At 43.1% G+C, this 25896-nt stretch overlaps 2 protein-coding genes and 1 long non-coding RNA gene across 11 annotated transcripts; 2 read left to right on the top strand and 1 right to left on the bottom strand.

The window, feature by feature from the left end:
* Nucleotides 1-264: 264 nt before the first annotated feature.
* On the top strand, nt 265-8486 carry psap (prosaposin). Of its 2 annotated transcripts, XM_028988563.1 has the most exons (15): nt 265-427; nt 2716-2849; nt 2940-3014; nt 3118-3243; nt 3900-4085; nt 4167-4310; nt 5369-5425; nt 5701-5706; nt 6144-6290; nt 6459-6551; nt 6871-7054; nt 7142-7305; nt 7380-7460; nt 7554-7661; nt 7900-8486. In XM_028988563.1, the coding sequence occupies exons 1-15, from the start codon at nt 397-399 to the stop codon at nt 7933-7935; spliced, it is 1572 nt and encodes a 523-aa protein (XP_028844396.1). In that variant the 5' UTR covers nt 265-396; the 3' UTR covers nt 7936-8486. The 2 variants fall into 2 exon arrangements, with proteins under 2 accessions (XP_028844396.1, XP_028844397.1); XM_028988564.1 differs by lacking the exon at nt 5701-5706.
* Nucleotides 8487-10341: 1855 nt separating this feature from the next.
* slc29a3 (solute carrier family 29 member 3) lies at nt 10342-24572 on the bottom strand. 8 transcript variants are annotated; one of them, XM_028988574.1, is made up of 8 exons: nt 24299-24412; nt 23536-23613; nt 21473-21531; nt 20974-21368; nt 20217-20299; nt 18842-19068; nt 13974-14136; nt 10342-11728 (listed from the first exon to the last, which is right to left on the bottom strand). In XM_028988574.1, the coding sequence occupies exons 4-8, from the start codon at nt 21286-21288 to the stop codon at nt 11098-11100; spliced, it is 1419 nt and encodes a 472-aa protein (XP_028844407.1). In that variant the 5' UTR covers nt 21289-21368; nt 21473-21531; nt 23536-23613; nt 24299-24412; the 3' UTR covers nt 10342-11097. The 8 variants fall into 8 exon arrangements, with proteins under 8 accessions (XP_028844407.1, XP_028844403.1, XP_028844406.1 ...); XM_028988570.1 differs by lacking the exon at nt 23536-23613 and having other exon boundaries at nt 24401-24572; XM_028988573.1 differs by lacking the exon at nt 23536-23613 and having other exon boundaries at nt 24299-24432.
* On the top strand, nt 24199-25361 carry LOC114795394 (uncharacterized). Its single transcript, XR_003750501.1, has 4 exons — nt 24199-24799; nt 24878-24974; nt 25067-25114; nt 25194-25361. It is a non-coding gene; the product is annotated as an uncharacterized LOC114795394 (long non-coding RNA).
* The last annotated feature ends 535 nt before the right edge of the window (nt 25362-25896 follow it).

Here is a 25896-nt window from a genome sequence, read left to right as displayed (position 1 = left end):
CGCAGCTTATGTAAGTATTTGGGGGGGATTATTTAGAGTTTTGGCTTCAGTGTGCGGTAGGGTGGTCTTTGCACGGATAGCAAAGTGTCCCTCAGCAAGACAGTTAACCCGGAGTGTCTCCCGGGGGACTGTCCCTGTCACCACCGACGCTCTGGATTCAGCGGATGAAAGAGCGTCAGCGTTCATTTACAGCGTGGTGTTGTACGCGGGCCCGTGCTGTAGAGGGCGCCGGCGGACGCGCATGCGCACAAACGCCCCGGGTCACATGAGCGGCGTGTCACCTGACTCGAGGGAAGAAATAAAACGTCGACGTTCCTGACACTGCAGTGCAGCAGCCGACGAAGCAGAAGCCGCCGCCTCCTCCTCCCATCATTCCGAAACCGACGCGGCGACGACATGCTCCTTCTCGCCCTCTTCATTTCCACCGGTAAAGACGCGGCCCCCGCCGCCGCCGCCTGTTGTTGCTTTGCCGCAGTATGGACCGTAAATGGCGGGCAGAGTTTCGGTAAACAAGCCCGGCGCGGCCCGTATCGTCTGCGGAGCGTCATTTACACGCTGAGTGACGAGTCCCCGTTCAACGCCTGACTTCTTTACACGTTTATTTTTTTTACTTTAGCTGCTAGACGACCAATTGAAATGTAAAATAGTCGCTGTGGGCCAGGACTCTCGGTCGTTTTAGGAAAGTTGATTATTATTATTATTATTATTATTGTTCACGATATAATTTACTCGGGCGTCTCCGCGTTGTTTCTCCATTTTAAAAACGCTCGTTCTGTGTGTGTGTGTGTGTGTGTGTGTATGGCGGGTGGGTCTCGGTAAGTTCTGGGATTTTATTTATTTTTTGGGCCGTAATTTCCGCACGGACCTCCTGCAGTTTGGCTTTAATGCGACTCCGGGACCTTTATTTATATATATATATATAACACTCTTTACGAGTGTTTCTCCGCGTCCTTCCTAATTTAATTTGCCCGTTTCCGCGCTGTGCGAGGCCGCTACCGACTCCAGACTCTCGTATTAATTTCCCCTCTTTCTTTTAATGTGAAGGAGAACTACGTCACGGTTTTGTCGCATACAGCGGTCACCTCCGTATAATTCTTATTTTAAAGATACCTGCACTGTTCAGTTCTCTACGTCTGCGCTCCTGAAGTGTTGTGTGTTTTTATTTCTTTCTTTATGATTTTTTTTTTTTTTTTTTTAAGGTTTTATTCTATTCTCTCCTCGTTTATGCTGTGCGTGTCACGCCCTTCTTCACATGTCCCGGTCATTTTTATAATAAAATTTAAAATGCAGAAACCTGACCGCATTAAATGCCAGTGCATCATGATGTGACTCGCAGGTTTCACTTCAAGTTTTGGTGGTTTGAACCACTTCATAAAACTTTGTGGTTGTGTTTTGATGAAGTATTTAGAATTTTAGTTTAGGGATCTTCAGTGTGCTGTTTGGTGGTCTTGCAGGGTTTTTTAAAAATTTTTTTTTATTATTGCTTATTTATTCACTGTAGAATTTTATTGGCCGGTATTTCATGCGCGTGATCCTCCATTCAGTAACTCCTCAGTTGAAGTGTAGTTCATCTATTATTGTGGTGTTTTAAAGAATGTTGTGTACTTTTACCGCTTGAGCTTCAGTTTTTCCAAATGAAAGAATGTGGTTATCAGCCCGGCTTTCACTTCCTCTTCCAGCAGACTTGTTGTGACCCTGAGCTTGTGGTGCTTACGGTGACACGTCCCGGCTAAATAAAGATCCGTGTTGGGCAACAGTTTCTGTTATTGCTCATCTCGCCAGCAGCTTTGTTTGACCCATGATTATTATTATATATATGTGTGTATTGACTGTCTAAATTTCATGGTACATCAAACAGAACCAATGTTGTTTGATTGCCGTGTATCTTTGTTCTCCCCCCACTGGCTTGCTGAAATCTGCCAGCGTGAGCAGACGTGTAGGTCAGGTGACGTGTGTGTTTTTGCTGAATTGTTGGAATAAATGGTTTGGTGGCGATCTTGCTTATTGCTCCAGTTCTCTGTATGCTTCTCCTCGATGGTGCATGTGACCAGTTTGATCTTCGGCCCACTGATATCTAGGACAAGAGTTCGTCCGTCCAGAGAGCCACATCCTTATGATGATTTGTTTTTCTGACTCCTGCCCTCTCGTAAAAACCTGTGTTTCCTAAAAACTGAGATCTGACATTGTTCAATTATAAAAGAAAGTAAGTTTATGCTTTACTTTCTCAGCATGTTCATCTGCGTGTGAAACCAGTGCCGGTTTCTCATTCCTACTCTATAACCATTGCTCTTGTATGAGTGACTGAGAGCAGGAAACGTTGTCAAATACTGAAGCATTTATCTGCCAGTTCCTGGTCCTGACACAGGAACTGGCACGTTTTTATAAACGTGAACATCGATATTTCGCAATGAGATGTCATTTAGAATTTTATTTCCTATTTCTGCTTTTGTGTTTTTTGTATGAACTTTGGAAAAAAATGTCCTTGTCTGACCAGTGCCCCTGAAGGGGTTTCCGCACGTTCTCTAAATCTGATTTCAAAAATATGAGATTGATTTGGTCAGTGTTTCTTAGTGACCAGATTGAGACCAAGTCTGCAAGCTGTGAACATTTAACTTCATTTTACAGTCCTGTGAGCTGTTGTTGCTCACAGGCATGGTATAGTCTACAAATGAATGTGTTCATTTTTATTTTATTTTTTTTAAATCTCCTCTTTAGCTGTGGCCACCCCTCTGCTTGGCACAGAGCAGTGTGCCCGTGGCCCCCCCTACTGGTGCAAGAACGTGAGGACCGCTTCAATATGCGGCGCAGTCACCCACTGCCAGCAGAACGTGTGGAACAAGCCACAAATGGTTGGTAGTGTTTTTTTGCTTTGGCTTCTTTTAATCCGCTAAGGGACTGTCCTCTCCTGTCCAATGACTGATCCTCCAATCCGGTCCTAGAAATCTGTGCCATGTGACCTGTGCAAGGAGGTGATTGCTGTGGTTGGCCAGATGTTGCAAGACAATAATACCGAGGTAAAACCTGTTCAGAGTTCAACATGTCTGAGCGTCTGTAATTCCAGATCATTCCCAGATTTACAATTATTGGTGGTCATATGAGAAATTTTACTTTTTCTAGGCTGAAGTCCTGACCTACCTTGAGAAGACCTGCCAGCTCATCCCTGATGAAGCAATTTCCCAGGAGTGCAAAGAACTGGTGGACCAATACTACCCTGTCCTCATCGACTTTGTCAAAGGCGAACTGGTGCGTGGTCTCTGAAATCCGCTTCAGTCTCACAAATAACCAGGCCTCTTCAAGGCCTTACAGAGAGTCCTCTATTCCGATTGATATTCCGAGTCGAGTGTGTGGCCAGTCCTTTTTAACAGAGCTTTCTTTGTGGTTCGGCCACTTCCTGTGTGGCCAGCACCTGTCTAGCAAGTCATCTGAAGCCAGTGTTTCCTTTGCTATTCTGTCCCAGTAGAGGGTCTTTGGCTAAGACATCAGATAATCCTGGTACAGGTCAGATGATCATGCTGCTCCCCGCAGTGTGGCCGCTGTTTGTTTTGATACCATGTTTGCTGCAATTCCTCCCCCCTCCTCTTCTTCCCCTCCAAGTAGTTTTCTGATTCTTTAAGTGAAAGGTTTTCTCATTGTGATACACAGCAAAATGTCCCATTTTTATTTTTTATTTTATAACTAATCACGTTAGTGAGCAGTGGGCAGCCATGAAAGGTGCCTGGGGACGGTGCCTTTATCAAGGTGACCTCAGTTTGGCATTTGAACTAACAGCCTATTACTTACGAGTCCACTTCCTTACATGTTAGGCCTCCAATGTACTGTGACTGCCTTAGGATGAGTAGACTGGTTTTGTAGAACCGAGCTTTAGGTGGTCTGGAGTAATTTAGTTGTCCTTCCCTCAGGATGATCCCAGCGTGGTGTGCGGCGCCATAGGTCTGTGCACGAGCCAGCAGGCGGCACTGGCCAAGGCCCAGCTCCTGTCCAATGAGATCCCCCAGCTGGACCTGGCCCAGAGAGTGGATCCGTACATCATTAACGTTCCTCAGCTGCTGTACCCTCAGGCACGCAAAGTGGACTCCTCCAAAGAGGTGTGGTGACGCTCCACCGTACGCTTCACTTATTCCTGCCGCTCTCAGGCCGTAAGCACTGTGCTTGTGTCTCCGCCTCAGGCCTTGGGCGACGTGTGCGAAGACTGTGTGAAGTTTCTCACTGACACGCAGGAGCAGGCCAGGTCCAACGCCACCTTTGTTGACACCCTTATCCAGCAGATTGAGCAGCAGTGTGATTTGCTGGGGCCCGGCATTGGTGACATGGTAAGTAGAGTGTGGCGCACATGTGACATCTACTCTATAGGGGCATGACTTGGAGATTCTTTGTCTTTGTCCAACAAGAGCTGGAGAAATTAATCCATGAATTTTCAATTATCATTCCTTTTACTGACTACTGATGTTTTTAAATACTAGATGAAATGATTTGTCACATACATAGTCATACATGGTATGACATGCAGTGAAATGCTTTTTACGACTCCTACAGACCACAGTATTGCAAATGTTGCAAGTATACAATGAACCAATATGCAAATATTGCAAACATAACCAAATATTTCTTTTATGTCTCTTATAAAACATGTAACAGGTAGGGTGAAGGTGTGCAAATGAGTGTCGATGTATAAGTTTTAAAAGCGCAGTGACTTTCGTGCAGAGTCCAGAGTGATTGAAAGTGCTGGAGTGTATTGGAGTTCTATGTAGTGTCGTGTTTGAGAGCTCGGAAAGCCAGTGACAAGCTCCTCCTCCTCATTCTCTGTGTTGGACTTCAGGGAGCGAAAGCGCTTCCCTGATCGCAGCAGAGAGAAGTCCATTGTTGGGGTGGCTGAGGTCCTTTACTATCTTCCTTGTCCTGGTCCAGCACTGTTTACTGTAGATGAGGTACTATTACAGACCTATGAATCAGTTATTGTTCAGGTGGTGAATTTTATTATTTGGTTATGCTACAGCAATATGAGCAAAGCTGATCTCTTATTGAAAGTGAGTCAGTCCTGCCCAAGGTAAAGATGTGGAAAAGCAAAGTCTAGCTTTTAGCTAATGATTCTCTTCGGCAGGGATGTGTATTGGCAAGGATCTCATGATACGAATCACGATACGATTATATTGTGATTTTTCAAAAGTTCACTGAAAATGACCCAACTGCATAGCGCCATCTACAGGGGTGGAGGTTGTAGTTGCACACTGATTCTCACCTCTGACCTCTCTAAAGAAAACACTTAACACCACCATAAGGTGGACTAAATTTGTATACAAAAACATTGCATCGAAACGGGGACACCAGATATATAAATCAACATTTAATGCTGCTTTTATTTTCTTTTCAGTGCAAGCAGTATGTTAAGCAGTATGCCCCCTTGGTGGTTCAGCAGCTGATGTCTATGGTGAGTAGTCGTCCTCTTTTATCTAATTGTACATATTTCTCCCCCCCCCCTTTCTTTTTTTTTTTTTTTTTCTTTTATTTCTTTTTAACTGCCTCTTGGCCCTTACACAGCTGCTGCCTCCACTGCTGCCCATTCGTGTTTCTAATAGTTTTGTATCTCTTCCCCCCCCCCCCCCCCCCCCCCCCCCCCCTTTATTTATTTGTTTGTTTAAAATTTTTGCCTTTTGCTCTCTCCCCCTCTCTTGTTCCTCTGGTTTAAATAATGCTGGGCTGCAGGAACAGGTAGGACTCTCAGACCTTCTGCTTCTAGCCTCACCTGTAGCCTGCACTCTGTGTTGTGGCCCTGCTCACCTGTGCTGTCCGGATTGGGTTATAGTGTACTAACTGTACTGCGTAGTATTCACTTCCCATCACAAACCCCCAACCTGAAACTTACAAACGTGGTAGTTCACAAGCTTGAGTAGGTTTGCTGTGTGGGACCCATCGCATCAACTACAAACGTACATGTGTGTTAAGTTACCCGCCATCATCCAAAGTCTGGTGTATTCACTTGTGTGTGTGGATGCCACAGCCAGACTGTGTATGCTCCCTGTACTGGATTCACTGCATGGCTTTTCCCATAATGCACCAGTTCTGGCCCTTCTATCTATATATTAGCTCCTGCTTCATTTGAACAGAATTTGAATTGTATTTCCTCTGCGTCTTGTTATTCCTCTCAGCAACCTAAGGACATCTGTGCCCGTGCCGGGTTCTGCAGCGAGAAGGCTGTTCCCATGGAGGAGCTGGTCGCGGCCAAGGTTGTGCCTGTGAAAACTGTGCCTGCTGCCAAACTCTTCCCTGCTGTCAAGGTGTCCAAACCCACCAGGGTAGGGGGACCACTTGTTTCTATTTGTTGCTGTTTCAATTCTATTGAAGTGGCCGCAACATTGTCCAATCAGAGGTGGCTTCGCCTGAATTTTAAAAACGCACCGCGACCCACTACCCGTTGCTCGATCGTGTCCATAGTAACACTGCACCTTTCTTTTTAAATGTAGAAGACTACGCGTCCTCGTGACTCACCCCAGTGTGCCATCTGTGAGTTTATAATGAAGGAAATCGAGGACATGCTGGAGGACCAGTCCACTGAGGTATTTACCCTCGTGACCCATTATCACTGCAGGCATTTTTAAAATTCACAATGATTCTTCCCTAACTGGTGTGTCTGCCTTGCGAGATCTGGAACCGTGTGGAACAGTGCAGCAGGGCCTCTGTTGGTGCTAAATTTCCACAGACTAAGAAGCTCTGTTGAAACACGTTCTCAGGGATTAAAGAGGGTTCTTAAGAGCCAGTGTTGCCCAATTGGGCAGTTCTTGTGTTTTTTTTTGCATTTTAAATTTAGGAAGAAGGTATTGAGCATTTCATTTTCTGTGGCTCACACATGAATCACATTTAATCGTTCACCCCCAGGAAGCAGTGGTGAATGCTGTGGAGAAGGTGTGCATCGTGCTTCCCAGCACCCTCAAGGCTCAGTGCCAAGACCTGATTGACACCTACGGCAAGGCCATCATTGAACTGCTGGTGCAGGAGGCTGACCCGAAGACCGTGTGCTCCCTGCTGGGGCTGTGCACCGAGGCAAACCGTGCTTTTATCCGTAAGTGTGTGCGCGTGCAGGTGTTATTTCAGGAACTTGAGTGTGTGTGGGTTTTGTTTTGTTCAAATGATATTATCTGTGTTCCAGCTCCTCTGGACATGACCCACTATGAGGCAGGTGGCTTCTGTGACGTCTGCAAGATGGCAGTCCGCTACATTGATGGGATTCTGGAACAGAATGCCACTGAGGCTGAGATCGAGGAGGCTGTGAAGAAAGTCTGCAACTTCCTGCCAGATGCCTACCGCACTCAGGTCTGAAAGTCTCCTCTCAAACCAGATGGCATCAAATTTAACATCAGTCCCTAACAGGTGACTCTCCTACGTAGTGCGACCAGCTGATCGACCAGTACGAGCCAACCCTGGTTCAGCTGCTGCTGCAGATGATTGACCCTGATTTTGTTTGCATGGTGAGTAAAGCCTTTTTTCACCCTACCTTCATGTTTCATGCACAAGTGTCCCGGCCTGACACCCTTTTCTCTGTTTTGTCTTTGTGAATCTAGAAGGTTGGTGCCTGTCCTGGCTCTGTGAAGAAGCTGCTGGGTTTGGAGCAGTGCAGCTGGGGCCCTGCTTTCTGGTGCAAGAACATCGAGACTGCAACCCGCTGTAATGTAAGTGTTGTTCATGCTTCAATCATCCAATGTGTGTCTAACTGAGCATATAACTCCATGCTGTAGAATGCTTACTGATAGTAGCTTAGTGAAGAAACTTCACCTACGAACCAGGCAACCAGAAAATGACAGGTTCCAACACCACGGATTTGGAAGTTGCTCTGGATGCTCTTGATCATATTTGTAAAACTTTGGTTCTGTTGCCTGTAACTGCTTTGTCTTTCTTGATCTGTCATAGGCGGTGGCCCACTGCAGACGCCATGTCTGGAGTTAGAGCGGAGGAGTTCCAGCACTGTCTTTAGAGGAACCTAAAGGAAAATTTACTCTAGCGCTGCTTTACTGTTTTAAATGAAAAGTGATTTTCATTTCCTTTTAAAAATGAGAGCAGATTTGAACTGATAGCAATCTAATGATGTTGTCGCTACTTTAACAAGCTGGGATATGTGTTTAAGGGAGATGTTTTGGAAGAGTGCAGATTTTTTTTTTTTTTTTTTTGTGGTCAGGGAAATCTCACTGTAGAAATAAAGTTTAGTTGTACTGTACAGCTTCTATTGTACGTGGTTATTTTATTCATTCTTCCCCTTCCTTATTTGTCCATCTAGTATGGAGGGTTTAAATGGGTAGTGCCTTTGTGGAATAGGGTCAGACATTTTAAGTCTCTTTTGAATGCCCTACATATTTTGAATTCTTATCTTTATTCAGAAGTGTCACTTTAGTCATTTTTATTGAATCATAATTCCAGTAAGTGTTTTGTGGGTTTTGCTGGGTATTTTGTGACCTTGCTGTTTTGCTTGCTCCTGAAGCAGCAGCTAGGATACTACTGCTTGGGTTTTTTTTTTTTTTTTTTTTTTTTTTTTTTTTAAATGTTACATTTGGGTGCAACAATCAGTCATCACGATGTTGAGTCTGACCTGTAAAGTTTTTCATGGAAATAAACAAATCCAAATTATTGTGACCTGTTTCTATTATCAAGCGTACTTTCCATCCAGTGTTACATTTGTCCGTTTTCCTGTCCAAGACCATAACAGCATTTCAGTTATAAGATTTTTTTTTTTTTTTTTTTTTTTTTTTTTTTAAAAACCCCTCTAACATAATGACTCAGTCTGACCAATGTAACTCAACAATAATACAAACTTCATAACAGCATCTCTTATTGTTTCAGCACATTAATGCACACTGACTATTAAGCTCTTGTCCAAAGTAGCAGTGTTTGTATATGTACTGTGGCAGTATAGAGCATCTGTCCATGTTTGGGGGTACTGGACAGTGCAGAGTAGGTTTTAGTCCAGTGTCATGGTGTACATTTACGTGTCCATTATAATGCTGCTGGTACATATGAAGATCCCTGAAGCTTTAGCTCTGGTACGTTTCATGCTGGGTCGTGTCATTGCTGGGGCAGTTCATTGCTGGGGACTAGGATCCATGACTCAGAGCCTCGGAGAGAACATACAGAAGCAGTGCAAGACGGTGGCATCGTAAGACTGGTACAGAAATGTGTGGTTATAGTGATACATTGGTGCAATGCTGGTGTTCTCTGCAGTCCTGTCATATTTCATCACTAGGTGGAGCCAGAGGAAGCTTAATGTTGAACACCACAGTTCCTGCTAAAGGCCCATCCTTGAGATCACTGTAGGATCTCAGGTCCTGGAAATTCTAGAGTGAGAGTAATTCTGAAGCAATTAAAAACCAAGACATCACCACAATCTGCACTTTCATCATGAACGCCAGTAACGACACTGACCATAGAATTAAGTCATGTAGCAAGACATAAATTAGACTATTTAATAGCTAAAGCTTTTGTTTAGAAAGTCACCCTGCACCTCAGTCCTAGCTTGGGTGCCGGGGTCATTATATACCGCCACTATTCCCATCCCTGGCCCTGGGGTGGTAGTAGCCTAGCGGGTAACACACTCGCCTATGAACCAGAAGACCTGGGTTCAAACCCCACTTACTACCATTGTGTCCCTGAGCAAGACATTTAACCCTGAGTGTCTCCAGGGGGACTGTCCCTGTAACTACTGACTGTAAGTCGCTCTGGATAAGGGCGTCTGATAAATGCTGTAAAAAATGGTCCAGGAGGAACGTCTGCCAAAGAGTCTTCACTCCAGCCCTACCTAAATTACCCTCAGGCCTAATAACAAGTGGGGCGGACTGTGAAGATATGTTGTTTGGAACAAAACCTTCCTGGCAGATGTCCCTCCAGGACCAGGGTTGGGGAACACTGCACAAATGCACTCCTACTGAAACCTGTATTTCTGTACCAGTTGTACAAACGCACATACAAGACCAGACAAGTGCATTTTGGTCAACAGTTGAGCATTTTCCATGTTAGTCGTGCAACACGTCAGTATACTGGGTATAGAGCCAGCTTTTGTAACATGGGTCAAGTTTTCATGTATTTTCAATGTTGATTTTATAAAAATCAGATAGGTGCAGGTTTAGGTCCTTATTTTTGTGCAGCTGTACACTAAACTGTAAAAAGAAAAACCACATACATACAGATGAAAAAGTAAAACTGAACACCTGCAAAGTAAAATATTGCTGAAGTGAATTTTTTTACCATCTTAACAGTAGTAGTAAAAAACACGAGCTGATGTTTGAAACCTCTTTGAGGAAATGGATACAGAGTGGGGTAGGGCTGACATGTCACTCACTCTTATAAACAACACTGAACTCTGAATAAATGGTGAACAATACTTTATTGGAAACAAAGTGAAACAGACAAGATTCACAAAATAAAATGGCAATTGTAAAACTGTCAAAATCCTTACAATAATATTACTTAACAATAAAAGTAATCAACTAGTTCCCTGGTGGTCTAGTGGTTGGGATTCGGTCTACTCACCTGCCGCAGCCTGGGTTCAATTCATGGTAAGGGAACATTTGTGAAGCATTTTGCTTTATGGCCTTTCTGTGGCGTAGTGGTATAAAGCACCGCTTTGCGGGTGCTGCTGGATTTTTTATTAGGGTGGTAGTGGCCTGGTGGGTAACACACTGATACAGACGTCACAGGTTCAAAACCCACTTATTACTATCGTGTCCCTGAGCAAGACACTTAAGAGAGTCTATGGGGACTGTCTGATAAATGTAAAGTAAAAATAAGATAATCCATTTTAGGATCTAAAGTTTTACTTTCCTGTCTAATAATTACAATTTCTTTTGCATAACTGTGTTGAAGCCTGAGCCAAATTCTCTGCGATCTGGCACAAGTCTTAGATCTTTAAATTAGGAATAGGCTTCTGGAAACTTAACTGACCCATTGTGCTTAATCCACTCAAGAGGAAAGAGCAATCAATAAATGGGTCTTTCTTCACAATCTTCCCCAAAAAAAAAACAGTAGTTGTGGGCACAGTGTCTTCTCAGGGTCCAGAGTCCAAAGACCTACGTCCATATGCTACTGCATTTTTTTTCCTTCTTAAAAAGCCTGGTGTACCGCTCACATAGCATATACGAGTACGACAGAGAAGGCCGAGCCCATGGCCAGCCCCAGTGTAAGGAAGAAGGACATGATCACCCCAGCAGCCTCTGCGAGCTCTCGTGGCACCATCTTGGGTCCATAGATCATTGGAAGTGTGCCCAGGTAACCATTGGTGAGACCTAACAGCGAGACAAAGACCACTGGAAAGATGTCATGGGCAAAAAATACTTTGTGCAGATGGTACCGAGGCTGAAAATTGCAAAACATAAATAGTGGAACCAGGAAGGTTCTGGAAAGAACCATAACTGGAAGAGTCCAGCTTGTCGGACCAGGAACTTGGACCCAGGCAGTGGCTTGCCGGCCGCAGAAGTCTGCCACATTGTACAGCAGGAAACTGGTGAGTGGCACAAAGTATGTTGTAGTCCAAGGGCTGCCGGATTCCTTGTCCATTGACTGGATGCCAGAAGACACAGCAGGGAAGATAATAATGGAGATGAAGAAAACATAGAAGACACACAACCCCAAAAGCCATGTCTTCTTCAGTATTGGCTGTAGTGGAGGGACGGAAACAACACTGGAGCTATTTTCTTGATCTGAATCTCTGTTGGGCAGCACTCCTGCACCACCTGAGGCCAAAGATAGGTAGTAACTGGATAAGAACAAGAGAGAAGAATTAGGGATTTTACTGCACTTTTCACCCCACTGAAATGTTCACCCCACTAAAATGAATATGTACTGGAAGAATTTTAATGTAAATTTAACACTGTCTCTGTCTAACAGGGTGAATGTGTAATAAGGACTTAATGTAAATCCACTTCAAGAAACTTTGGACATGGGGGCAGTTAAAGGCACTCCTGGATCATCAAATAAAAATCCAGATTGGATTTTTGACTAGTCCTAACCAACCAGCTGCGTTGAGAATTCATTGATGGAATCACTGTCCACCAGCTTGATTGAGTTGAAATTTTGGTATTTTAGTATCTGATCCAGAAACTGTAATTTTGTTGGTTTGAAAACCTAATTACAGTCTTAAAAAGATTAGTGTATTCATTTTATGTCTTAGGCAGTAAAAATGTGCATAAAATTTGCTAAAATCAGCTGACATGAACATATGAGACACCAGGCATCGGGATGTCTAGGATGAAAAAAAATCCTATTATCATTATGTATTTCTAACTTCCTGTGATATGTCTGATCTGATATGATGATCTTCCTCAAGAATGCTATTGGATGAGTTGCACTGCTTGCAAGAGTCTGTAGATGGGGCAGTGGTGGCCTAGTGGTTAAGGAAGCGTCCCCATAATCAGAAAGTTGTTGGTTCGAATCAAAATCACTTCACTTTCATGGTCCCTGCCAAAATTGGTCTGCTTCCGTAACATTTTTCAAATTATAATATATAATGCGAGGTTCACTGCAGATTGATGGGTTGTAGTGTAAGTAATCAGCTGTTCTCATGAACAGAAGTCTTAATGGCCATTTCGGTAGACATGCAGATTGGCCTGATGGCAGCACAAGTGGTTAGTCACAGTGGGATGTAGATAATCACTGCAGGATCCACAAGACTAATGGCATGTCTGCCCCCACAGAGAACACAGTGAGTTATATAAACTGCTTCTAAACAGGGTTTCACACCCTGGGGCACATAATTTTATTGGATTTTAAAAGGCCATTGTCCAGGTAGTAACGAATAGGAACAGTAAGGATCAGTGGGCCATGAGCAGAGATTAGGTGAAAACTAAAGCAAAATATATACACAACACCAACATTTTCAGGTACTGTTCTAAACTGTTGCACAATGCTCAAATTTCTATTTAAAAAACATTGTTTTTATTATTTATAAATTTTTTAATGTTTATGATTGTGACTGTTTGCCTTAATCAGAGTACTACTGATTGGCCACTATTACAATATTACCTGAATCAATACAGAAATTTCCAACTTCTGTAACATATATCTATAAAATAAAAAAAGTATTTTATAGAAAAAGTAGTAATGAACCACACCCACTCACTCACTTTCAGTAAGTGAGTTGGGTCATTGGATGCAGGGCAGCCAGTCCAATGCATGGCAGATGCCTACAAGCAGCTTAGTGTCACCATTCCATCAAATACAGACCAATGTGTCAAAACTGCAAGTTTTTGCTTCTTTGGTTTTAGAATAGTCATGAAACTTGTGGTTTTCTTGACCACTCGTGAATGAAACTCACATCCCATTTAACGTTCCTCTTCTCTGTTTCACTCATTTTTATAATTGTGAAATGATACACAAACACACAATAGGTCAGAGGGGGGGTCACGCAACTGCTCACTCCGTTTCATTTACACAATTAGTCCTTTGCAATTAATGCAGGAAAAATGTGACTGAAAACCCACTTTAGGGTTTCTTTAGGCTGCGAGTTAATGAGTCACAACGGCAAAGGTGAAAGTTTTGCATGTCACTCGCCACTTGAAAGATGCTCTTGAAGTGAAAGTGAAATGATTGTCATTGTGAAACACTGCAGCACAGCACACGGTGACACAACCAAATGAGTCCTCTGGTTTTAACTATCACCCTTGGTGAGCAGTCGGCAGCCATGACAGGTGCCCGGGGAGCAGTGTGAGGGGACGGTACTTTGCTCAGTGACACCTCAGTGGCACCTTGGCGCGTCGGGATTCGAACCAGCAACCTACTGATTACTGGGCTGCTTCCTTAACCACTTGGCCACCACTGCCCCAAGTGCACATCTCATACAAAACTATAGGGTTCAGAGTGCAGCGCTGCCCTGGACGTGTTCTGTGAAGAACTTTTAAAAACTTTAATCCATATGCATGTCTGTTTAACCAAATTCAAGGATGATTAATATCTGTATTGTGCAGTTTTACAACAGTTGAACTTTAAGAGTACTTGGTACGAACCTGGAGTAAGACAGTTTGGGCAGCACTAGATACAAAATCATGCACAAGAGGATGAAGAGGTCAGCTGTCAGGAAGTAGACAAGAGCGCTGTTGGTGACATCACTAGCTACTGCGAGGTCAACCAAAGACGCTGTTGCACTCAGTGTGCCACCCATGGCCTGACCTGGTGGAGCAGACAAGAAAGATTTAGAGCAAACTGCCAGATTCTAGTCATATGTGCATTGAATTCATATATTAATTAGGCTGGCAACTTGATGAACTATATTTTTACAGAGAAGCAACTGAACCTCATAAATACATAGTACTATACACATTTTCTAGAAAAGTGGTTCTCAAACATTTTCAGACCATGGAACCTTTGGGGGACCCCCTAATGACAGCAAACAATCCTGAAGTGCATTTCATTTTGAGTGTGCAATGCATTGTTGGAGCAGGAGCTTTACAACAACAACATTTATTTCTTATATAGCCCAAAATCACATACAGTATGTCTCAATGGGCTTTGACAGGACCTACACTTGACACCCCCTTCTGCACACAAGGAAAAACTGCACACAAAAAAGAAAGGAAGAAACCTTGGGAAAGAGTGATACAGAGAGAGACGCCCTTCCAGGGTAGAGTGAGTCTGCAAGTGGTGTCAGTGCAGGGTGGTGATTGTCCAATAAGAGAAAAAAAATACATGTTTGTTATGATGCTACTGGTCCATTTGAAAACCCCTGAAGCTGTAGTTGTTACGGTGGTGGTGGCTGTGGTGACCCTCTGGTTCGTTTCATGCTAAGTCCTCATTTAGCAGTTGTCAGGAACCAGGATTTATCTGCTGGTTTCTTCACTGGAGGCTGCCAGTAGTCTGTGTGCTTGATTCAGTATCTCGGAGACAACAAACAGAAGCAGCGGCAGACAGTGGCATCGTATGGTACTGAAATATGTGGTTATAGTAGTATATTGGTGCTGGTACCCTCACTAGGACAGAATAAAGTGAATTTAACACTGTCTGTGTCTAACAGGGTGACTGTGTAATAAAGTGGACTTTATTAATCATGGACACTTTCTATCCAAAATCCTTGAGCGCTGTGTCTACAACCAGCTATCACTCCATTTATCACAGAACAACCTCCTGGATCCTAACCAGTCTGGCTTCAGAACAGCTCATTCCACCGAGACTGCCCTTTTGGCGGTTACCGAGCAGCTACATGCAGCCAGATTGGCAAAACTGTCATCAGTTCTTATTCTCCTTGACCTATCTGCTGCATTTGACAGCGTTAACCACAAGACTCTCTTGTCAATCCTGAAGAGGCTTGGAATTCGGGGCTCAGCATGGCAGTGGTTTGCTTCCTACCTTGATGAGCGATCTTACCAAGTGACTTGGAAAGGATCCACCTCTACCTCACGTAGACTCTCCACTGGTGTCCCTCAAGGCTCAGTGCTAGGTCCTCTCCTTTTCTCCCTCTACACGAGATCACTTGGTGAGGTCATTTCCTCACATGGATTATCCTACCACTGCTATGCTGACGACACACAACTCCTCTTCTCCTTTCCTCCCTCTGATCTACATGCTGCTTCCAAAATCTCTGCATGTCTAACAGACATCTCGTCTTGGATGGCAGCCCATCACCTCCAACTCAATCCCACCAAAACTGAACTAATATTCATTCCAGCAGATTCTTCACCACATCAGGATCTTGCTATTTACCTAGACAACTCGCAGATCTCTCCTTCTGCAACAGCCCGCAACCTTGGCGTAACAATAGACAACCAACTCTCCTTCTCAACTCACATCAGCAATCTTTCCCGCTCATGTAGATTCCTTCTCTACAATATCAGACGAATCCGCCCTTACCTGTCAACCCAGGCCACCCAACTACTGGTTCAGTCCTTAGTAATCTCACGACTGGACTACTGCAACTCCCTTCTAGCTGGTCTACCTCTATGTACCATCCGACCTCTACAACTCATACAAAATGCAGCAGCACGACTGATCTTCAACCTTCCCAAATTCTCCCATACCACCCCTCTGCTACGTTCCCTTCACTGGCTCCCAGTAGCTGCACGCATCAGGTTCAAAATACTGATGCTGGCCTACAAAGCCAAACATGGAGCAGCACCATCCTACCTCACAGCCCTCATTACACCTCACACTGCACCTCGTCTACTCCGAGCCTCCAGTACTGCTCGCCTGGTCCCTCCATCTCTGAAGGTAAAAGGAAAACATTCATCCAGACTCTTCTCCGTCTTGGCCCCTCGGTGGTGGAATGAACTTCCCCTCGAGGTCAGAACAGCTCAGTCACTGAGCACCTTCAAACGGCAGCTCAAGACCTTCCTCTTTAAAGAATATTTAGATTAAATTGTAATTTTCTTGTCAAACTTTGTGTACAGAATCTACAACAGAGTGAATTAAATAGATGTATTCATAGTTGGGGTCCTAGTGAACCGGAATTGATCTCTTCATCGATGGTAACTTGAAAGCACGTTGTAAGTCGCTCTGGATAAGGGCGTCTGCCAAATGCCGTAAATGTAAATGTAAATGTAAATGACACTGTGTATGGGCCTTTAACAGAAGGCCAGAGAAAACAGATGTATTTTCAGTTTAGGTTTAAACACTGAGACTGAGTCCCGGACACTGCCTGGCAAGCCGTTCCACAACTGTGGAGCTCTATTGTAAAAGGTGGTAGTAGCCTAGGGGTAACACACTCGCATATGAACCAGAAGACCCGGGTTCAAGTTCCGCTTACTACCATTGTGTCCCTGAGCAAGACACTTAACCCTAAGTTGCTCCAGGGGGGACTGTCCCTGTAACTACTGATTGTAAGTCGCTCTGGATAAGGGCGTCTGATAAATGCTGTAAATGTAAATGTAAAATGTGCTCTATAGGAGAAGGATCTTCTCCCAGCTGTGACCTTCTGTACTTTAAGTACCCATTGATCGAATGGGGCGTGGTGGGTCATAAATAACTAAGAGTTCACTCAGGTACTTTAGGGCAAGACCATTTAGAGCTTTATAGGCCAAAAGTAGGATTTTGTAGTCAATCCTAAATTTGATTGGTAGCCAGTGCAGTGATTGTAAGATTTGGGTGATGTGGTCAAATTTTCTAGTTCTAGTTAGAACTCTGGCTGCAGCATTCTGTACTAGCTGGAGTTTATTCATGCACCTACTAGAGCATCCAGACAGTAAAGCGTTGCAGTAATCTAACCTTGATATAATAAAGGCATGGACCTTTTAAGAGGTCCACGGAACTTTTCTGCATCGTGCATTGAGATGATGTTTATTTTTTTTGCAATATTTGTTATGTGAAAGAATGCTATCCTAGTGATATCATCTACATGTGAATCGAATGAGGACACCTCATCAATAAGGACACCTAGATCCTTTACTTCAGTACTTGGTGAGATAGAAAGGCTATCCAGGGTAATGATGTAGTCAGCCAGCTTATGCCTGGCTGCTTGAGACCCAAGTACGAGAGCTTCTGTCCTATCAGGGTTTAACAGTAGAAAGTTGGTAAGCATTCACTGTCTAATGTCCTATTCTAATGTCCTATTCACTATTCTGTTCAGCTGCTGCCTCTCACCTGGCATTGCTGATAGATACAACTGTGTGTCGTCAGTGTAGCAATGAAAGCTAATACCGTGTCTGCGAATTCCGTCACCTAAAGGTAACATGTATAAGGAAAATAGTAACGGACCTAAAACAGAGCCTTGTGGAACACCAAACTCTACTTTACTATGTAAAGACGAAACACCATTGATGTCCACAAACTGATACCGATCGGTCAGATATGATCTGAACAGAACAAGGGCTGTTCCTTTAATCCCAACAACATTCTCTAACCTGGCAAGGAGAATAGCGTGATCAATAGTGTCAAACGCTGCACTCAGGTCAAGCAGGACAAGCAGCGAGATGCGTCCCTGATCATCAGGTCATTAACCACTTTAACCAGCGCTGTCTCAGAGCTATTATGAGGTCTGAATCCTGATTGATATATTTCATGGGTATTGTTGCTGTCTAGGTATACGCTCAGCTGCTGGGCTACAACGTTTTCTACAAATTTTTATATAAACGGAAGGTTGAATATCAGGCTATAATTTGAAACCTGACTGCGATCAAGATCTGGGATTTTAATCAGGGGTCTAATGACTGCTACCTTGAATGAACATCTGGCGTACCATCTGGCAACATCCTATAAACAACCCTAATTCTCAGTGTCTTCATTGTGTTAGAAAGGTGCAAAATATGAGAGTTTAGCAGTTTAATTTAGGACTGGTGCTGGGCGAGCTGTTTTGCATGAATCAGTCTTCCTGTAAAAGATCTTTTTTTTTTTATAGCATTGGACATTGAATGTTGACAACAACCATGAAAATAACACCATAAAATGTCACATGCACTGTTTACGGGTCTGTAATTCTCTACTGTAATGTTGCAGTCACAACACAGTTCTGCTGTTTCCTTCCTCTGGACTCTGAATTCGCGTACTTACACAGTGTACACCAGGGGTTTCCAACCCTGGTCCTGAAGGGCACCAGCCCTGCTCATCTTGAATCTTCCATGTTTCACCACACTTAGGTGGTAAATGGGTTTCATCAAGCAAAGAGATTGAATCCATTGGGTTAAATGAGGGTAAACCTGAAAATGTGCTGGTAGTGAGTCCTCCAGGACCAGGGTTGATGACCCCTGGTGTGAACTACATATTTCTGCACAGGGATGTTATTGGGAACATGTTTACAGACCCCCTAAATAAAACACATTATTAATATTATAAAACATCACAGAACCTGACAACCTTTCAACCAAGATCATTCAAAACAGAAACACCATGTGTGTGTGTGTGTGTGTGTGTGTGTGTGTGTGTGTGTGTGTGTGTAGTTGTGTGTGTGTACCTGAGATCAGGGCCTGGGAGATCCTGATTGGGAAGTAGCCACTGATGCCAAAAATGCTCCCACAGAAGACGTTGGAGAAGCCACTCAGTAGGGCCATGCTGGCCAGTGTCCCAGCACAGAACTGGGCCCCGTGGCCCGACATGTTCACCTTCACCAGCGCTGTGGTACCCACAAACACAGCCAGGATCACAAAGAGAGAAGAAAGGATTCGCACTGAAGGTGATAATCTGTGTGCACACACAAAAAGATCATGTAAGCAATGATGACATTTGAAAAACAATGAGATAAATACAATTTTCTGAGATATTGTTTAAGATTTAAGATATTCAACAAGAGTTCAAGGCATGTTCTTCTCTGTTCACACAGAGAAGATTGACTAACTTTCAGAAGGATGACCTATTATAGATCATTTCAGCTTAAATGAAATGTCTAAAGAAACTTTATAAAATATAAAAAACAAAAACTTTATTATTGAGTTTTACTCCCAATTTTACATTTCTTTAAACCTCACTGGGTTTTGCATTTAAAGATTCTGTGGAAGGTATGAGAAAGAAGCTCCACTCTCTCATTAAAACTTTCTGTTATGTAATGGTTATAAGCAAATCGTTCTAGCCTATTTGGACTATAAGTGGATTATAAGTATGTGCAGTTATCCGGTGTAAAAACTGCATATTACAATAACTTTGCACATTACAATAACATTTCTGTCTAATTTAAGATTTAAGTGAAAGGGGTGTGTGATATCTCAAATTGTTCCATATTTGATATAGTGAATGACTATTGTGACCATCAAGTAGAAACCCTAACCCTAACTTTAAACAAAGTTAATTATATTGGTATATTGATGCAATAAGGGGTGTAATTTATAGAACATTTATAGCATTTATATGCAATTTATATGCATTTATTCAGTGATTTAAAGGTATTGAGATAAAATTTTTGCAATATTATTTTTCAGCCTCATCACCCAGCCCTACCTCCAATCACATTTCCTTATGGACATTCAGACTAATTGGATGGTTGTGTAATTTGTTTGTCATGATTATTCAGTGAAGAAAAGCTGTTCTATAAATCAATGATAAATGTGATGGAGGTATGCTGCTGGCATCTGCTGAAGACAGTCTAATCACCACCTCAATCATGTCTCATTCATAACACTAAAATGGAAAGAATTAGTCATTGACAATTACATCTATTAATATATCCGCCCTGCATCTTTGATGGAGTCTTCATAAGAGCTAGCAATCAATTTTGTTCTTCAGAAAGGCCTGCGTGTACATGTACATATACACACACACACACACACACACACACACACACACACACACATTTATACATATATACAGGCATTTGTTAACCAGCCAGAGGGACCTACCGGTTAACAAGGAGGTAGTTCAGCAGGAGAGACAGCACTGAGGGAACTGTTGAGGCAATGGCTAAATAACCCTCAAAATAGTCCTGTCAACACAAACCAAAAAACAATTTGTGTAAGCATTTTTTTGCTGAATATTTTTGTATTATCGAGTTTAAAAATGAAACTTTTTATGAAAGCAACGTGTTAGCAATGTAGACGAACGTATGCATGCTGATTACTCAACCACACGGAATTACTGAGAGACTCTGCACCACTACATAACACATCTTGCTTAGTGAGTTAATGTAATTGGTTGTTGCTCAAGCACAAGTTAAAAAGTGGTCATCCAAGAAATTACTCAAGAAATTGTAAAAAAAAAAAAAAGTATGTAATGATGATGCATTCAGACAGAAAAAAATTATAAATGTGCTTATTCTGATATTTCCTAATAATAACAATAATAACTTATTAAAGTACAATTTGTAGTAATTAATGGACTAGATCTGAGCATACAAACGATCTGAGATATGCTAATTATGTGCTAGCATTGATATATTAAATAAAACAGCTAAACGATAACATTAATTCCTTCTGCAACAGAAAATGTATCTACTTACTCTACTTGGCTTATGTCACAATTTAACTAAATACGGCCCTAGTTGGTCAGGTGATGGAGATACCAATATCTAACATGTCATGGTTTGTATCTGTTTACTCATATAAACATGTAAACATAGATTTTACATGATGATGATTACATGACCCCTTAAACACTCACACTGAGGCTCTGGCCAGGGCCCGCAGGGTCGCTGCCGTTGCTGAGTTTGAACTGCCAGTACTGCTTGGCTGTGATGAAGAAGTTGAAGGGTAACAGAGAGCCGATGCCCAGAATAAAGAAGATGATGTAGACCAGGTTGTAGGTGTCATCAGGGCAGTGACGTGAGGCCAGAGGACCTGAGGGGTGAGGCACCAGTGGAGAATAATCGCTCTCCTCGTCCGAGGTCTGGTCTCTGTCGTCGGCACTCATGGGTGAATTAGCTGGTGCCATGTAGGCAGAGTTCAGACTGGCCTGCAGGGACCCAGAGCCATCCATTCTCAAGAATAGGGCACACGTGGTGGACAAGGCACGGGGGAAAAGGAGAGGACAAGGAGCGGCTGAGAGGTCTCAAGAACCTGCAATGTGTCAGGAAAGCCCAGTTTGGAGAGAAAAAGAAAATACATTTTGCAATGAGCACCATTTGAAAAAGTTAATAAAAAAAATAATCTTCAGTTCTTACCATGAGCTAGAACTGGAATTTCATATCTCATCCATTGGAATTTTGAAGGACAAGGAGACCTGTGGAAAAGGGCGTACAGTTTTAGTAATGGCCTATAAAACATACCGAGGCCACTAATAAGCATGCCAACAAAAGGACAGACTGGTGTTGCCTGATCGGGAGGATGAGGATAGGTACAGGCCTGGCTGATTAAAAAATGACCAGAGAGCAGAATTCTAACAACTGTAATAAACCTGAGCCACGAATTAATGAAATTAAATGCGGACTCTGGCCTGGATGTTTATGATAATTTAAAAAATGTACATCAAGAACCAGGACTCAGGTTATGTATATCGGTAATTTCATTAATCTCATCAAACAGAAGTTATATAGCTGTCACAGTGCTCTGAATCTGCTCCTCAGGCATAACATTCCACAGCAAAGTGGTTCAAATGGACAATCTAGCTCACATGAAGGGTCCTTAACTTTCCCTTATTATATAGATTAATGAAGAAATAACAGACCGAGTGGGGCCAGTTGTATACAGCTCGATGGCATGGGTGTCTGGAACTGACGGAATTACAAAACGTCACTGCAGATGCAGAAGCTGGTTGCGGTTCTATATCATTGCCTTCACATCAGAGCATTAAAGCCATGACAAAAATGACCTTAAATCTGGCATAAATGTCTGAGGGGAAATAACTGGGTGATGGGGGAGCATTGCACAGGACAACGAGAAAGCCCTGAAGAAGACCTGGGCTGTGGAACAGATTAAATTGTTCTGAAGAAATATAGGTGGAAGCCAATGATTTGCTGACTTGAGTTTCCTTCTCTAATCTACTTTCAAAATGTTCTTTCTGCTGCTTCTTTTTAGTCCTACTTACTTCTCCAGTCTTCTCTTCAACCATCCCAATTTGTTTTAGATGTGCCACTGCCATCAAATTCAAACTGAATTAATATTTATCATGAGATTCGTTCTACTGGGAATAAAATATTGATCAATCAAGGATTGTTTTAGCTACATTTTGCAGGGGGAACTGGGGTTGTACAAATAATGAGTGCAACGGTAGAGCGATCGGTGGTTTTATAATCAAGGACTTGGACGCAATGCAATCAATGGGGTCGGTTGTGAAAAAGACCTGCTCGCCAAATCGATAAAGCGCACAGCCCAATCAACGACCAGAATCCAACGACTACTTTCGCAAGGTTGTAGTGAAATAAACAGAAAGGCTCCTGCTTGTCACGTGTTTCTTACTAATTCGATCTGGAGAGCGGTAAAAAGAAGTAGAATACTAACTAGGTTTGCTGTTCGGGGAGTTAGAAATAGAAATGTTCTTCCCCTCAAGGTACTGAGAAGGCTAGCGGTTCGTACAGATGACATCGTCCGCCGTCGGTGATTGGTGAGCATGTGAGGACGCTGCACAGAGCGCTCTTTGTCAGAACGCCGAGCTACGTACCTTGCCGAAACTACAGCCGCCCTGCGGCATGTGACATTGATATAATACTGATATACTTTTCATGACTGCCTGGTGTCATCGCAGACACACTCACACCTATGGACCATTCAGACTTGCCAATTCACGTGCCACCACGTGGCTTATCTCAGGAACGAAATCCACTGCCGTGCAAAATTGTACAATGCTGAACCTCTGGAGGTAAAAAGAGATCCTTTCCAAAAAAACCACAACACAATAACATACGATTGGTTCATTTTAGGCGCTGAGCTCAGGAAGGCAGACACGAACATTCCACAGCCACCCACTGCACGACAGAAGAGGCGAGGAGGAACGCAGACCGCCACAGACCTTCACTTGGTGGATACTGAGCATGGCTCTCTGGCCCGTCTGGTCCGGTACCACGGAACAGAACCTCACATGCTGATCACGGCAGACACGTGCCAGAAGACACAGCGCAGCAGAAGATCACAAAGTGCCCATGAGGACCCCACTTCTCCACAACGGACATGTGAGAGTCATGTGGTGGCCTAGCGGTTAAGGAAGCGGCCTCCGCCAAGATGCCACTGAGCAAAGCACCGTCCCCACACACTGCTCCCCGGGCGCCTGTCATGGCTGCCCACTGCTCACCAAGGGTGATGGTTAAATGCAGAGGACACATTTCGTTGTGTCACCATGTGCTGTGTATCACAATGACATTCACTTCACCTAAAAAAAAAAAAAAAACATCAGATCATACAGGAACATTTGGAAGTAGGGTGCACTTTGGGAGGAAGACAAGCTGATGGATTCTGAAGGTAGTGGTCTCATTCAGAACAGAACAGAGGGGTCAAAGTTGACATTGAGGCTTGTCAGATTGTGACATCAGTGAGATGTGCAATATATATATAGTCTACCAGATGAGAACACTTGGAGGGGTCACTGGAGAAAATGCATTCCGAGAAAAAACACTGACCTTAGCTGGTCCTCGGCATCTTCTCGAATTAAATCATGAATAATAATTAAGGGCTGATTTGTTGTATGATTTTATAAATCACAGAATCGAATTGTTTTATGGAGTGTCTTGCGTGTTCTGAAATCGCAGTGACTAAACTTGTAAAAAATATAGAACTAATTTTGTTTTTGATGCCTTTTCAAATCCAAAACGGGAAAAACGAATGTAAATATAGGCAATAAAACGATGTATATGTATATACCCACGCTACTGAGCATGAAAGCAGGACCATGACGTCACACGCGTACGTCAGTCACGGGTTGAATCGCGGGCTGCTTCGGATTTCTTATTCGTATTTGCGGAAGACGCGGACAGACGTCTGCAGCTCACGGACCGGATACGCCGCGAACGACGACAACACTCTCTCCACCTGACAAAATGAAGCGGACACCCACTCACCGCGGATCCAGGAGAGCCACTCGTGTAGGGGGGGAACACCGAGCCGAACCGACGCGGCGGATTTCGGAAGGCGACGTTTCGCGGTTTCTCGGCGAGCCCTACCCGTAACTTGTGGCGTAGTGCTCCGCGCTGGCCATGATCTTGCTGTGATCGCCGCCACGGAGTCTCCAGGACACGAAGACAACTTGTCACCCCCCTCCGGCGGAGTGGCTAGCTCGCGTGTTGCCAGATTGTTCTCCGGAATTTCTGCCTTTCGCAAATTTGTTCGAAAGCAAATAACAACCGACCGGTGTGGTTTTATCACAGTGTTAAGTTTACACAAGCAATCGTGCTTTTTAAAAGTCTACCAATACCATGACAAACAGCCCCCTTTTGTCCACCCTACCATACACAATTCCCTGTAAAGGAGCACCGCACTGGCAACACGCTGGACCGGGGACGCATGCGCTCTAGCCTCCCAATAAACCGATAAAAACGCGGACAATAACTCGTTTCTGTAAGGTGAGCCTGCTGGTTTGCTGCAGTAGATTCTTTCACGAAGTATCACACGTTGTGTATAAGCCGTCTTTCTGTCAGTAGTTTACAGTACGAGGAAGATGGAGGGGGTGTGATGCTGGACGTGGTGCTGGATGTCATGTGATGTGGACTGGCTGGAGGACCGCTTTGCAGATCTATGGTAAGGAGGCTTTTCAAAGTTCTTTGACCTTGTAATAGTTGTTGTTGTAAACTGCTCTTTGTTACTAAGAGAATGTTTTCTTCACTCCATAGCCATCCAACAGACTAGCTTTAAATCCCTTGTTGTCCACTAGAAGAAATGTAAGTTATCACTGGGCTTTGTATCATTTTACTATTCCGTTTTCAGCTACCTCCTAATAAATATGTCCTGTGTTGAAAGAGATCAAGGACATCTTGATCCAGTTTGACAAGACTCTTGATGCTAGGGCTGCAACTAACGATTATTTTAATAATCGATTAATCTGTCGCAAATTTTTATTAATCGTAGAATCGGATAAAAAACAAAAAAACAAAAACAAGAAAAGCATTCATTTCCAACCCTTTATTCAAAGACAGATACAAAATCTTTAGAAAGTGCACAAACGTGTTGCTCCTTGAGCTGTTATAATAATAATAAAACAAAATAAAAATTGACTAACTCAAAAAACATATGTAACAAAAAAACACATGTGTGCTTTACATCTGGCAAATATACTTTTTTTTTAAAAATAAAGTGCCACCTGAGCTGCCAGAACGAGAAATTATTTATAAAAAATAAAGAACAATACAAATCAGAAAATTTAACAGGATTTGTTTGAATGTCAGAACTTGCACACACTCGCAGATGCACACACTCACAAACTCTCACACTGACACACACTGCAAAAAATGCTTTTCTAATTTAGTAGTTTTGTCCTGATTTCAGTCCAAATCTCTAAAAAATCTTAAATCAAGATACATTTACTAGACACATGAAATAGCATAAGAAATGATGTCTTGTTTTCTGATAAAACATCTCAAAATTAAGTGATTGTTTGTTTAAAACAAGCAAAATTATCTGCCAATGGGGTAAGAAAACTAATCTTAATTAGATATAATCTCAA

This window comes from Denticeps clupeoides, chromosome 8 (genome assembly GCF_900700375.1).
Source record: "Denticeps clupeoides chromosome 8, fDenClu1.1, whole genome shotgun sequence".
NCBI classification, from domain to species: Eukaryota; Metazoa; Chordata; class Actinopteri; order Clupeiformes; family Denticipitidae; genus Denticeps; species Denticeps clupeoides.
The sequence above is the reverse complement of the archived record's forward strand: the minus strand, read 5'-3'. Positions and strand labels throughout refer to the sequence as shown.

Coding starts and splice junctions, on each gene's coding strand:
- slc29a3 (XM_028988570.1), bottom strand. CDS start 21,288: ATGGATGGCTCTGGGTCCCTGCAGGCCAGTCTGAACTCTGCCTACATG. Junction 20,300..20,973: donor GCCCTGGCCAGAGCCTCAGT/GTGAGTGTTTAA, acceptor TTGTGTTGACAG/GACTATTTTGAGGGTTATTT. Junction 11,729..13,973: donor CCCAAACTGTCTTACTCCAG/GTTCGTACCAAG, acceptor GTTCTTATCCAG/TTACTACCTATCTTTGGCCT.
- psap (XM_028988563.1), top strand. CDS start 397: ATGCTCCTTCTCGCCCTCTTCATTTCCACCG. Junction 2,850..2,939: donor TGTGGAACAAGCCACAAATG/GTTGGTAGTGTT, acceptor ATCCGGTCCTAG/AAATCTGTGCCATGTGACCT. Junction 4,311..5,368: donor GGCCCGGCATTGGTGACATG/GTAAGTAGAGTG, acceptor TTTTCTTTTCAG/TGCAAGCAGTATGTTAAGCA.